Consider the following 15,269-nt stretch of genomic DNA (forward strand, 5'->3'; position numbering starts at 1 on the left):
AGACATTTAAACTGACCAATCAGCAGATTACAGCTTCCCACATCATACTTTAGGTGTGACATTAGAGGCTTTCGCACCAGAGAAACCCCTTAATCTTTACGCTGAGGGCGGGACTGTAGATACAGGCTCCGAGTCTGCAGCTTCATAATGTTGTTGAAGGGACCAAGAGAAACATGATTGCGTATTTCTGCTCAGCGTGATTTTTAGATGTAACTAAAGTAAAATTATCAAATTATTTATTCTTGATGCAAGAAGAAGCAGCAGACAATAAAAATGGACAATAAAAGTTTAATACTTGGTGCAGAGAATACAAAAAGAAAGTAAAACTGGAAACAAATAAGACAGATTTCTCTCTTTATTGACTAACAAGATAGCAAAGCATCTCAATCAGCCTCTTCTTCAGCTTCCTGAGCAAGAACAGTTAGTAAAAAAAACACTTGTACTTTTAAACGTATAGATTATATTAAGCAAAATTATATATGCGATATTGCTCTTTGGGAAGGAACTTCATCTTTGAGTTGATATGAATCTCACAGTTAAAACTGCTGTTCTTAAAGAAAAACTATTTAATATGACAAATTTTGACAATGTTTATTTTATACTGTCGATCGTTGTGGCCAGAGCTGAAGACGGAGATTTAGAATCGCTCCCCCGAGAAAATTTTGATTTCTCTGATTTACATATGTGCATTTCAAGACATATGAAGACTAAAATCTCCATCACTCTTTCCATCAGTCTGTCTCTTCCCCTCCTAAAGCTGAGCTTTCTCTGATATTCTTTTGTCAGTGAAGAAAGTAAACATAGGCTCAACTGATATTTATATAAGTTTTCTTGATTATTTTTGTCTGTTGTTTAAAGGTTTTATCAGCGATTTCAGATTCTTTGATTTTCACATAAATGATCACACATCTCTAATCTTTCCTAACGATCCGCTAGCTGCCCGCCCCATAAGCATGCCGTCAAAAAACGCGTCTCTATAGGCAGCCGTGCACGAGCGCAAAACCTCACAACACCCACCCCTGTCTGTGATTGGTTGGAACACTATTTATTTTGGTTTTGAGTGGTTGGTGAAACCCATTGTTTTTGTGTGCAGATCTCAGAGCCTAGGCTCCCTACAGAGACGCGTTTCTTTGACGGCATGCTTATGGGGCGAGCAGCTAGCGGATCGTTAGGAAAGATTAGAGGATCTCTGATACAACCTTTAACATTTCTATCCTAAAACAGCTGTCAAATATGAAATGTTTAGTTAAACTATATTTGATCTCACACTTCATGACCGTTAACTGAAGGCTAGATCATGCGCTCAGCAGCTTCTGTTAACATAAAGCCTGTCTACTTTAATTTGATTGGTCATCTCAATATTCTGATGTTGATGAGCGGTGACAGACCGCAGAGCTCAGACGAGAAGATCTTGGAGCTGTGCAATATCCTTGAAGCACTAAAGTAGAGTTAATACTATATTAGGCAATTATTTCACAACCTTTGTTATATACACCTCAGAAATCTACTTAAAGGGTACATAACATACACAGTTTCACCTAATCTCATGTTAATCTTGAGTACCTATAGAGTAGTAGTGCATCCTTCATATCTCCAAAAAGTCTTTAGTTTTATCATATTTATGAAAGAAAAACACAGCTTTCCGATTCTCCCCGAAAAAAGCCGAGCTCCTGGAGGCGTGCCGTAGGCGGAGCTATAGAGCATGTCTTTTTCCAGCAAAAGATAGAAATCTGATCCAGTTGTACTTAATGAATGAGGTCTTTTATCACTGGGACCACTCCACGTTTTAATAGCAAACGATTTGCAAATCCAGCATCGACCTGGGCCTTGTTAATAAAACGTTCGTCACTGAAATGACCAGAACACACAACCGCACTTGCTGCCCCAGAAAAACAAACTGCATCCACTGTTCCTGTAACGCTGGGTTCTTTGGGAAGCTGAACACGGTAAGCTTTCCCTCACATCCAAAAACACACTTTTTGGAGACATTCTTTTATTTGCATTTATTGTGATACGATAGTATAGAGTGGACAGGAAGCGAGGTGGGAGAGAGACGGGGGACGGGATCGGGAAAGGTCCACGAGCCGGGATTCGAACTCGGGTCACCTGAAGCACAACGGCGCCATATGTCAGCACGCTGCCCATGAGGCTATCGGTGCCGACTTTTGGAGACATTCTCGAACAAATCCTATGCAGCGCTGCCGATGATTTCCTGTTGAAGCGCGTTGATGTGCGCGGTCTCGCTCTCCTCTGGTTGACGTGTGCGCGGGCGCGCTTTTCTGAGAGAAATGCTCATATAAGGAGTTCCACTCTCATCTACGTCATTAGATCCACGATAGAAAAAAAACAGCCCGAAACTTGTACTAACCCGGAAGTAAGATTTTTGGCACAAAAATGCTCCGTTATTCGTCCAAAATATTTTTTTTAAACTTTGGCCATGTTTAGCATGATAATCCATCTCTTTAACACTATAAACAACTCTGAATACATGAAACACCATTGTACCCCCCCCTTTAAGTCTGGACCTCGGTGACTTCATTACTGGCTACAGCCGTTGTTGTGGCTCGTTTAGACAAACTAATAGGAAAGAGAGGTGGCATCGCACTTGAAAGTGCTGGAACTGAAGATAAGCTACTTAATGTGAGTTTTTGTATGACTGTGTAGAGCAGATGAATGAGTGAAGCTCTTCCCACATGCAGTGCAGTGATACGGTTTCTCTCCAGTGTGGATCCTCTCGTGTGATTTCAGGGATCCTGACTCACTGAATCTCTTGTCGCAGTGTGAACACTTGTACGGTTTCTCTCCAGTGTGGATCATCTCGTGTGATTTCAGGGTTCCTGACCGACTGAATCTCTTGTCGCAGTGTGAACACTTGTAAGGTTTCTCTCCAGTGTGGATCCTCTCGTGTTTTTTCAGGGTTCCTGAGTCACTGAATCTCTTGTCGCAGTGTGAACACTTGTAAGGTTTCTCTCCAGTGTGGATCCTCTGGTGCTTTTTCAAATGTTCAGCTCTAATAAAAGTCTTCACACACTCAAAGCACATATGATTTCTTACACCAGTGTGTATTTTCTGATGTTCTTTTAAATCCTGCAGACGTGAAAAACTCTTTCCACACAAAGAACATGAATGTGGTTTCTCCTGTGAATGAACTGTCATGTGGTTCTTCAGGGCTGAAGCCCTCAAAAATGTTTTACCACATTGATCACATTCGTGCAGTTTCTCTCCAGTGTGGATGTTCATGTGAGACTTAAGGCTTCCTTGTTGTGTAAAACTCTTCCCACATTGATCACATGTGAACGGTTTCTCTCCAGTGTGGATCCTCATGTGAGACTTAAGGCTTCCTTGTTGTCTAAAACTCTTCCCACACTGATCACATGTGAACGGTTTCTCTCCAGTGTGGATCCTCATGTGAACCTTGAGACTCTGTGTGTGTGTGAAACTCTTTCTGCACTGACGGCAAGTGAAACATTTCTTGTTTCTTCTTTTCAGTAAAGAAATACTTTCAGTCTGTGAGTGAGTTTTAGCTCCAGTTTTGACATGATGATGTTTCTCCTCCTCTTCACTCTCCTCATTCTCCAGCATCACGTCTGAAATGATAGTTAAAAGCATCATGTTTCTGTAGCAAGGACTATTACATATATTAGACCAACTGCACAATTATCTAACATAATATTAACATTTTAAAACTATACAACAGTAATACAGTTCTGACAGTCTCTCAGATAAATATTACATTTATTTTAATAAAAATGTTATGAACAAGTAATTAGCCATTGTACATTTTTGCCAAACAAATGGCGACAACCAGGAAGTGACATCATTTGAACTCTTTCTCGAGTATGATGGGAAAATAATCTCAATCATTTGTAGTGTTGACTACATTCATAAACCCTGTTACCAAAGTTACAAGATAAATAACTTTTTATTAGGAAATACAACTAGACTAACTTTGGCCTTGACATTTATAGGGAATGTGAAAGTTTAAACTCTAGCCATAGTCATTTGTGCGCGGGCTATATGTGTGTGTGTATATATATATATATAAAAGAGCATACAAAATGCAAAACATTTTGGATGGAAACCCAGCCTGGTGAATTCAATTTATGATATATATATATATATATATATCGTTTCCATCTCTTCTCGTTCTGTTTAAAATAACAAAATCATCACTTCCCAGGATTTCTTCCAATGACTTTAATATTAATAAGTTATTAAGGGTCAAAACATGATAAAAACATGTCCAAATATAGCTGCAAGCAACTATTATTGGGGCCAAGCAGAATAAGACGACAAGACATGGCTGAAAGTGTCAGACAAACTGCAACAATGAGAAAGACAAATGTTAAAGACATTTAAAGAGACATTTAAATCATATAAACGGTAATAAAATATGTAATAAAAAATATGATTTAATGGATTATCACTTTCAACCAATAGGTGGCGCAGTTACAAAACTGACGTGATGTGGTCAGAGTGAAGTGACAATGGCATGCAAAGTTTGGTGTCAATATGTCAAGGCATTGCAGAGATAAAGCCTGAATAGTCATTTTGGCATCATGCCTCAAATTTGCTGCTACGCTATATGAAAACGGTTCCGTCTATCGACACGAAATCCATAATCTTTAGTCGGCATAGTCTGGAGATGATCCGATTCGATTTTGTTAAAAATCGGACAAACGGACTAGGAGGAGTTCAAAAAAGTAGGTTTAGAATGAAAATCAAGCGGACAGGAAGTTCGGCCAAATAAGGAAAACTTGGTATCTATTAGGGCTGGGTATTGACACAAATTTCACAATTCGATTCGATTTCGATTCACAAGCTTGCAATTCGATTCGATTTCGATTACGATTCGATTCGATTCAATATCGATTATTTTGGATATCAGGTACAATACATTGAAAATTGTCTTAAGGAAAACAAATCTCTTAACTATTATTGTAAACTATGGGAGTCAGTTGTAGCCTAGGCTTCATTAGCCTACTATAATATTGAAGGTAAAAATTAACTGATTTGTATACAAACACTTAAAATACACTTGTATTTATTTTTATAATAATAAAGTTATATGAAATTATATAAAAATGTAAATGGTGGCTGTCATAAACTTTCCAGATTTATTCAAACATGCATTAAATATTGAAGAACATTTAATATGTAATATGGTGCATATATTTAACAAAATATTCATATATTCCTATATCCTATATAAATATTCCATATATTCCTCTCAAGAGTTCATTTTTCTAGCTGACTAACGAGTTTATGGTCACTGGATATGGTTTTTCTGAGGTAAATGTGACGTTACATGACATTGTTTACTAACGTCTTTCCACGGTTAAAACACTGATTGAGCGGTTCCATGTGACATGATACGGACTGCGATAAGTTGTACTCTATCTTTTAACACACTTTCAGACGCTCATTCATGTTCATTTCGCGCTGTAAGTAACTGCTATTATTAACGCGGAAGAGAAGGTTATGTGCGCTCCGTGCTGCTGCTTCTCTTGATCTGCGCCAGAGCGATCTCACGCCACAGCGCCAAAACGGTAATTATGTTTTTGAATTTCGTAAGAAAATGGACGTAATTTGAAATCTTAGACTTTGTTTCATATCAATAATAACAAAGCACAAAGATTATTGCGATTTATTGGATGGGATACGCGCAACAATGTTCCATTCATTCATCAACTGAAACAGGATGACTAATCGATTCTTGGGATTTAAGCATCGATATCGTTTGGTAAAAATGAGAATCGATTAAAATCGAGAAATCGATATTTTTTACCCAGCCCTAGTATCCATGTTCTCGGCTTCACCCAAGGAATCTATTAAGACCAGTGGCATTTCAATAGCCAGATTTATTCAAAAGTTATTAGTCTTTTTGGAAATTTTGTTATAACTTGACCACTAGGTGGCGCTGTCTCGAAATATTTTGAGTACCTTCAGGGGATGGTGCTGATGGCACATTCTGAGTTTCATAATATTACAGCAATTTATTTCACAAAACTGTATTGAAGTCAATGGGAATTTCATGTTTTGTTCTATTATAGCGCCACCAAGAGGCTCAGTCCCACCATTTTTTGTATGTCTCCTCAGAGTGAGCCCATACATATGTGTGTCAATTTTGGTGAAAATATCTCAATTCTCTTCGGAGTTATAGACACTTAAATGAAAAAACACATAAAAAATGACTGACACATGACTTTGATTGGACTTTACTACCCCTTACTATCATTATTTAAGCATTTGGGCATTGATGTATAGCTATCGACCTGTGTTTCCAAACTTCTGACGGTGGTTTCGTCTCAATCGGACTAGCGGTTTCGAAGATATCGGCAAATGTTTTTAGGCGATAAATCACAACGCTACAAAGGCGAAACCTAGCATGTTTGGTGTCATTGGACTCGGCAAAGATTCAGGAGTCTAATGAGATCTCGTGAATATTAGTCGACCACACCCAAAGTTATAAGCATTTGAAAAAAAAATCACCACTTGGTGGCGCTGTTTCAAAACTTCTCAGGCTCCTTCAGGGCATTGTATCATGCCAATTTCATAATCAGTTCAAATATAATCGATACAAAACATCAAATGCTCTGGAATAGAGAGAAGATGCAAACCCAACTTTAAGAAATACGTGAGGCTAAGAGTACAGAAAGGGCCTCGATCTCCCTGCTGCATTTCATTAAATAGTCAGACCTCTTTCACATGGAAACATGTGCTAACAAAAGAAATTTGCATTCAGATGTAGCACCTCTTGGGGGTGAGTGACTGTCGCGCTGACCCGGTGGAGGTGTGGCTGTCTTCCGTGTACCTGTCATTTCTTTCTCCCGCATGCCGCCTCCCCTGCGCGCGCTCTGCATGCCGGCGCTCACGTGACTGTGCGCGATCTGCTGCAGGCTCAACCAGGTGAACTTAATTGGGGAAATTAGAAGCTCGCGCCTAGTTCAGTGTTTCAAATATGCGCATTAGTCATTTGACTGGGGTACGACGGAGGACAAAGAGGTCAGCAGAGGCACAAATTCATTCACTGTGAGGAACTGGGACTTTTTGATTATGACGGGCTATCGGTAAGCTCACATGGACTCTTGTTTCACAGACTCTCGTTTGGATCCTTTGTTTGTTTTGTCTGTTTTGTCTGTTTGGTATTTAATGTGTTAAATGTGTTAATGTTACAGGTGTAGTTTGAAAGAAATTAATACTGCATGGTTTAAAAAAGAGAAACTGACAACTGATAAACCAAATGCTTTAATTGGTATAGTGTTGCTTGTAAAATGCAGAGTAAAAGTACCAAGCTGTGTTGCCTGTAAAAATGCATTTGTCCTTTCCTGTATTGGGAAAATACCCGATTACTTAAAATGTTTGTTTTTTCTTTTTCTTTTATTTATTTAAAGGTTTTTCACCTGTTACTGATCCTACTGCATTGCTACCATCAACTGATCAAAATAAATATTATTCTGAGTGAAATCCCAAGTCTGGTCCTTTTCAAGTGTGGGCACCTCACAGTAAAATACACTTGACAGTGAAAAACCGCCTTGACCAGTGAAGACTCCACAAAAAGCCTGCCACAAGAGGGGAAGATTCCACCTGGGGGCCTGGAGGAAAGGAACTATCTGCCGTCCACTCGTCCATCTACCTGTTCGTCCAACATCCAGAAAAGCAACATGACTGAGTCCAAGTCACTCAAAGAGCTGAAAATGGAGCGAACAACAGTGAAGAGATTGTTTTCTCGACTTACCAACCATATAATGAGGACCCACATGGAGATGTCTGTGGAGGAGCTACAAGGTAATTTCAAAAGACTCACAACAGAGGGCTCCAAAGTGATGGATGTAAATGAGGAGATTGAGGCTGCATACATTGCACAGTGCGAGGAGACTGATCCAGAGGGCGCACCTGAGTTAAGCGACCAGCAGAGAGCCGACCTCGAGAAGACGGAGAAAGAGTGTGAGCAGAAGTTAAAAGAGGTAAAGCACCTAATCCAAGAGACACTATGGGCCTCATTTGGTGAGAGGGAACTGACTCTCGCTCTAGAAACTGCAGAGGCAGAGTGCGAGAATGTCTCTTCCGTTCAGCCTGACACACCCCTGGAGGCATATGATTTTATGCTCCATCATTTAGAGAGGCTGGTGCATAAAGCCAAAGAAGCGCACCAGACCTGGAACCGTTGGGCTCCACTAGCCGAGAAGCAAGACTTAAATCGTCGCCTAACGAAGCTAGAAACCCTCCTTCCCAAGATGGTGTCAGGAAAGGCCACCCTGATTAAAGCAGCAAGAATTAAAGAGGACACCAACAGAGTACCTGTCACAGCCCACAGCGCAGCCCCTGTCGCTGCCATAAAGCTCAAAGCCACAGCTTTACCAAAGTTTATCGGCAGTCAGCGTGAGTATTATAGATGGAGGAAAGAATGGGAGGCTCTGCAGAAGCAAGGTGAACCAACTGGGTCCATGGAGGTGAAGAAATTCCAACTGCTTGATAGCCTCGATGGAAGAGTGGCCAAAGATCCACGCCTGTCTACTTACACCTCAGCAGACGAGATCTTCAGAATCCTGGAGAACCGCTATGGGAACCAAGCCACTATCGCCATCGAGGTTGTCGAAGAGCTACATGCTATCCCACCTGTCCGTGGTAACCAGCCGAGAAGAATCGTGGAGCTCATCCAAGCTGTTGGAAAAGCCCTCTATGATTTAAATGAATTGAACAATGCAGATGCCATAAAAAACCCACTAGTAATAAAATCTATCGAGAGCAAATTGCCAGAGTCCCTGAAGAAAGACTGGCTTACCCACGCTGCTGACCTGAACAACGCTGTAAACCACCAGAACCGCTTTGACAAGTTACTTGCATATCTCCAATCCCAAGAGTCCATCTATGAGCAGTTAGAGCAGTTGCGAGACATCGACCCTGCCAAGGAGAAGACCAGGTTTCAAACAAAGTATGCCCGAACGAAGACAACCAACTCCAGCAGTGGATCAGCAGGCTGCATTATCTGTGGAGACCCAAAGCACAAGAGAAAACTCTACTTCTGCAGAAGGTTTAGAACTACCACAAAGCTTCAGGAGAAGAAGGACGCAGTGCGACAGCTCGGAGCTTGCAAGAGATGCCTTGAAGTCCACGACGAACCCTGCAGAAAAACTACTTACCTGTGCGGGAATGCAGAGTGCAGAGACCAACACCACTACCTTCTCTGTCCCTTGCCCAGACATCTGTCCCAAAGACCCAAGCTTGGTCCAGTGGGAGCTGAGGGGAGAAGATGCACCGAGGCCCAGGAAGAGTTCCTCTCTAAACTTCCACCTGAGCTCGCGCAGCAGGGTCGTTATGTCTTCTGCAACATTGCATCCCGAGCATACAACTCCACTGCAGCAAAGAGAGGCCTTCTGGAGGAGATTGGTCTGCACGAGTACCCCGTGATCCTGATGCTCCTTGACGTCACCGCCAACGACGGGCAAAGAATCGGGACACTTATTGACCTGGCATCTGACACGAATTACATAACTCATAAAGCTGCAAGCAAACTGAACCTCCGCAGTGAAGATGTCACACTGGTCGTCCATGGCGTCGGAGGGATGAAGGTGTCTGTTGCAACCAAGCGCTACCTCCTCAAGATCCGTATCAGCACTTTAAGAGGGACCCTCAAGTCTCACAAACTGATATGTTACGGACTTGACAGAATTGCAGAAGTGTACAGACATGTTCCACCTAATAAGTTGCAGGAGATCTTCCCTGATGTTCCCCTCAAAGACCTCATTAGACCTAGAGAGATCCAGCTTCTGATCAGCCACAAAGAAGGCCAGCTGGTGCCCCAAAAAGTCCGCTCTATTGGCGACCTGGTGCTCTGGGATGGTCCACTCGGGAAGACAGTCGGGGGCACGCATCCAGATCTCTTCGAGGAAGTCATCCTGATGGCCCACACATCTAAGACTCATTTCGCGAGATCTATGAGAACTGCATCAGTCAAGTACCAAGAGTTTGCAACAGACCCAGCTCCCTGCCATTATCCAGATCACTCCGAAGCTCAGTCTAGCACAGCCACCAGCAGCAGAGACTTTCTGAAGTGGTGGAGGTGGGAAAGTATTGGAGCCACCTGCCAGCCAAGATGTGGAGGGTGTCGCTGCGGGAACTGCCAGCCAGGGGGTAAAGAAATGACGCTTGCAGAAGAAAGGGAGATGGAGCTTGTGAGAAATGGCTTGACATACATAACTGGAGATGATCACAGCAGTGAACCACACTGGCACGCTAAGTATCCGTGGGCAGTAGATCCAGTAACTCTACCAAACAACAAGAAAGCAGCTGTCTAAAGAACCTGAGTGGAAGATGGCCTATACTGCGCAAATCCATGAGATGGTGAACATCAGAGCTGCAATAAAGCTGTCCAAAGACGTCCTGCAGAGTTGGACCGGGCCAGTGTGGTACATAAGCCATCTCATCGCGCCAAATCCACACTCAGTCTCCACCCCAGTCAGATTAGTGTGGAACAGCAGCCAAAAGTACAAAGGTCTCAGTCTGAACGACATCCTCATCAAAGGTCCTGACGTCCTGAACCCGATCAGAGCTGTCCTGCTGAGGTTCCGAACTGGTGTCTATGCTGCCCATGGTGACATCCGCAAAATGTATAACTCCGTCTGGCTGGAAGATCAAGAGGTCCACCTGCACAGATTCCTGTGGCGTAACAGTGAAGACACTGAAATAGAGGATTATGCCATCACAAGAGTCAACATCGGAGACAAACCTGCCGGTTGCATAGCCCAAGTCGCCATGCGAGAGACTGCAAACTTGCCTTCATTCAGTCACTTCAAAGAAGAAAGATGCGTGCTGGAAGATGCCTACGTCGACGACATTCTGACTTCACACAACGACCTTGACCATCTGAAATGCCTCACAGCCAACATCGAGCACATCCTGAGAGCTGGAGGATTCTATATGAAGCCCTGGGTCTACTCTTTTCAAAGTGGGAGGAAAGATCCCAAGAGTGAAATGCCCAGAATAGAGCAAAAGACTATGATCCTGCCAAACCAGCTGATGGAAGATGACAACAAAGCCCTTGGCCTTGGTTACACCATCGGTGATGACAAGCTTCATGTCATGGTTGCAGTGAACTTTTCAAAGAAAAAGAGGAAGATGCGCCTTGGTCAAAACCTGCTGAGGGAAGAAGTTAGAAATCAAACTCCTGATCCACTCACTAGAAGAGAGCTTCTGAGCCAAGTTTCTGGCCTTTACGACCCACTCGGCCTTGTGACTCCTGTCCTGCCATTCTGGTTAGGAGAGCTTTCCAAGAAGCCAAAGTAAGGTACTGCTTAGAAGACACGTGGGACGCTGCCTTGTCTGAAGGTCTCAGAGAAGACGCCATAAAGCTATTAGAAGAATATGCTGACCTGAGCCAACTTCGTTTCGCCAGATCCCTGACTCCGCCTGATCTCTGCGCAAAGCCCAGTGCCATCATGCAGCCATGGTGTTGTTGTGAGACTGGTCGAATCCAAAGCCAAGCTGACCCCTCTCGACCACAGAGGCGATCCTGTGAAAGCTGAGATGTGCGGAGCCGTATTCGCAGCCCGCCTCAAGACCTATTTCCAGAGACACTGCCGACTCCAGGTCGATAAATGGTACCATCTTGTCGACAGTCAGACCGTCCTAGGCGCAATACAGCGTGAGAGTTATGGCTACCAGACCTTCTTCGCAAACCGTGTTGGCGAGATTCAGAGCAGCACCGACGTCCAGGACTGGTGGTGGATTCCAGGGCTAGCAAACATCGCAGACATCATCACCAGAGGTGCCAATCCAGATGCCCTAACTGAGGACTCCGAGTGGCAGTCGGGTCCAAAGTTCCTCCAACTTCCTGATGATGAGTGGCCGAAGAAATCCGCTAAAGACGTTGCAGCCCAAGCCCAAGACAAAGTTACAAAGATCCAGAAAAAGACATTTGTAGCAGTACTTACCAGAAGTCGCCTGAAGACTGAACACGATCCAGCCCGGGGAGAGTCCAGAAGACCAGCAGGAGCAGCAATTCGACAGCTCGTCGATAAAAGGCGCTTCAGCAACCTGAGAAGGTTGGTCGGGACTGTGGCGTGGTTCTGGAGAGCAACTAAAAAGTTTCTGAGTGCCAAGATCAGAGACCAAGAAAAGTGGGAGGCAGTACCATCCTCAGGTGTCCTTACAGTCAGCGAAAGACGAGACGTGTTCCGAGATCTTTGCCTAGCACCTCAAGAGGGTGTCATCTTCCCAAGTGCCACAATAGACAGACTAGTCGTTTACAGGGACCAAACAAGTGGACTTCTGGTTTGTGGTGGCAAAGTCCAGGCCTTCAGAGAAGACCGCAGAGCTGTTCCTCTTCTACCATTCCAAGCTTGGTTATCCACCCTGCTAGCCAGAGAAGCACATAGCGAGGGACATGATGGAGTGGCGGGAACTCTACTGCGGATGAGAAAGAAGGCGTGGGTCATAAGAGGAAGAATTATTGCCCGAAAAGTTCTTGACAAGTGTATCGTCTGCAGGAAAGCAAAAGCCAGAACCTGCAAGCAGATACCGGGAAACTTACCTGAAGAGAGGTTAAGTCCTACTGCACCATTTGAGTTCACGTCTGTTGACCCTTTTTGGACCTTACCATGTGAAGGATGATGTCAAGAAGAGAGTTACTATGAAAGTATGGGGTGTCGTATTCTGCTGTATGTCCAGCCGAGCTGTCCATGTTGAGTTAGCAAACACATTATCAACAGAGAGCTTTCTGCTTACCTACCAGAGGTTCACCGCTGTCCGAGGCCATCCACGGAAAATCTGGTCTGATCCTGGTACAAACTTTGTCGGAGCAAAACCTGTCCTAAAAGAAATGAATACTTACCTGAATCAACAGAACAAAGAGTCACTTGAAGAGTATGCTGCCAGAAATGAGACCACCTGGACGTGGAAAATCCTCCCGGCCGATTCACCTCACCGAAACGGGGCCGCCGAAGCTGCTGTCAGAGTCATAAAAAGAGCCCTCCAAAGTCTTGCCAATGTGGAAGGCCTTACCTTCAGTGAGTTCCTGACTGTGCTCCAGCTAGCTGCCAATCTTGCTAATGAGAGACCTATCGACGCCAGAGTTCAGAGCCGAGAAGAGCGTATCCAGTACATCACGCCGACCAACCTGTTGCTTGGTCGAGCCACACAAAGTGGAGACTTCAAAACTGTCGACTACACCATTTATCCATTCAAAAGACTCAAAGAAGTACAAACTATAGTCAACAATTTCTGGAAGTCCTGGAGCCAACTCGCTGGCCCGAACCTGTTCATTCGCAGGAAGTGGCATACTGCTGAAAGGAATGTTGCCGTTGGAGACATCGTTTGGCTCTGTGACCAAAACGCACTGAGAGGGCAGTTCAGACTTGCAAGAGTTGTCGGCGTTAATCCTGATTCCAGAGGTGTTGTTCGAGATGTTTATTTGAGGGTCTCTCTAAGCTCCAGCATTTCGGTGAGAAATCCAAAACCGGTTGCCAGAGATCCCGAAATGAGTACCATTCTGCATCAGGACGTCCGGCGCCTTGTGTTCCTCGTGCCGGTGGAAGATCAGGTCGGAGACAGCCCACTTGAGAGTGCGATCTTTCCAGGCATGGCCACGTAAAAGATCGAGTGGGAGGTGTCGCGCTGACCCGGTGGAGGTGTGGCTGTCTTCCGTGTACCTGTCATTTCTTTCTCCCGCATGCCGCCTCCCCTGCGCGCGCTCTGCATGCCGGCGCTCACGTGACTGTGCGCGATCTGCTGCAGGCTCAACCAGGTGAACTTAATTGGGGAAATTAGAAGCTCGCGCCTAGTTCAGTGTTTCAAATATGCACATTAGTCATTTGACTGGGGTACGACGGAGGACAAAGAGGTCAGCAGAGGCACAAATTCATTCACTGTGAGGAACTGGGACTTTTTGATTATGACGGGCTATCGGTAAGCTCACATGGACTCTTGTTTCACAGACTCTCGTTTGGATCCTTTGTTTGTTTTGTCTGTTTGGTATTTAATGTGTTAAATGTGTTAATGTTACAGGTGTAGTTTGAAAGAAATTAATACTGCATGGTTTAAAAAAAAGAAACTGACAACTGATAAACCAAATGCTTTAATTGGTATAGTGTTGCTTGTAAAATGCAGAGTAAAAGTACCAAGCTGTGTTGCCTGTAAAAATGCATTTGTCCTTTCCTGTATTGGGAAAATACCCGATTACTTAAAATGTTTGTTTTTTCTTTTTCTTTTATTTATTTAAAGGTTTTTCACCTGTTACTGATCCTACTGCATTGCTACCATCAACTGATCAAAATAAATATTATTCTGAGTGAAATCCCAAGTCTGGTCCTTTTCAAGTGTGGGCACCTCACAGTAAAATACACTTGACAGTGACCATTTGTCTTGAGAGACCACCTTCCTTTGTAAGTCAGTTATCCATAAAGTCTTAAACCCTTTTTATCTTTTGTTTTACTTATTCTGAAATGAGACATTTGTTCCAGTCGCACTGTGACATTTTAAACGATACCAAACAAGAAATACTCTGTGATAATCATTCACATTAAACTATACATTTTCTTGGGTGATCTTCAGGTGATCATCTGAGCATGAGAGAGCGGGGGTGAGGGGAGAGGGAAAGAGATGTAGATGAAGTTGATTTGGAGGTGAGACTTTAGTCTCGATGGCGCACGAGAGCCAGTTCAAATGGTAATCTCCAGAGAGGTCCTTTTGTCCTCTCAGGGTCTGGTCACCCCCGAAACAGACTGTCCAGAATTTCCTAATTTATCAGTTCTTACAACCATTAAAGATGTGTATTATGCAACCTCATTATCTTGCAACTTACATAACCCTAACAGTCAAAATAAGCCAATTATGCCATGGATAAGATTCAGAAAACCGCTTCACAAATAACAGAAGTGCATCTAAGTTTATATAGCCTATTATATTGTTGTGTTGGAAACACGAATAGCAGTCTAATCCAATAGATCAGCGGTTTTCAATAGGTGAGGCGCGCCTCCCCTGGGGGGCGCCAAAGAGCCACAGGGGAGGCGCGACACGCAAAGAAAAAATAACTGTATGCAGCTCTATTGATATCGGTAATTGTGTGTGCGACGCGAGTATTAGCTTTAAAATGCGTCGTTTCTTTGTCCCAAGTCAGCAGAAGTCAGCATTAAGGGAGGAGCCCGGGAAGTCACCTCTGTGAGTAAAAAAACGATCCGTGGCGACGGTTTTGCAATCCGTTTATAAACAGTACTCACGAATTCTCAAACTGTTCCCTCGGTTTAATAAACCGTACCCACGAGTTTCTAATC

At 43.6% G+C, this 15,269-nt stretch overlaps 1 protein-coding gene across 3 annotated transcripts in view; it reads right to left on the reverse strand.

Annotated features, from left to right (window-relative positions):
* Positions 1-271: 271 nt before the first annotated feature.
* Positions 272-15,269, reverse strand: part of LOC307170064 (uncharacterized protein) — a 274,875-nt gene continuing 259,877 nt past the window's right edge. Inside the window, exons 3-4 of one of the 3 annotated variants that reach the window (XR_013823277.1) lie at positions 1,223-3,587; positions 272-932 (exon numbers count right to left, since the gene is read on the reverse strand). Coding sequence is in view for 2 of the 3 variants with exons in the window: in XM_079891067.1 (XP_079747193.1) it covers positions 2,632-3,587 (956 nt within the window). In the remaining variant the exon portion in view is untranslated. Of the gene's footprint in view, positions 3,588-15,269 lie in introns of all 3 variants that reach the window. The other 2 variants (XM_079891067.1, XM_079891068.1) reach the window with 2 other exon arrangements.

Source organism: Squalius cephalus, assembly GCF_949319135.1.
Source record: "Squalius cephalus genome assembly, chromosome: 13".
Taxonomy (NCBI): Eukaryota; Metazoa; Chordata; class Actinopteri; order Cypriniformes; family Leuciscidae; genus Squalius; species Squalius cephalus.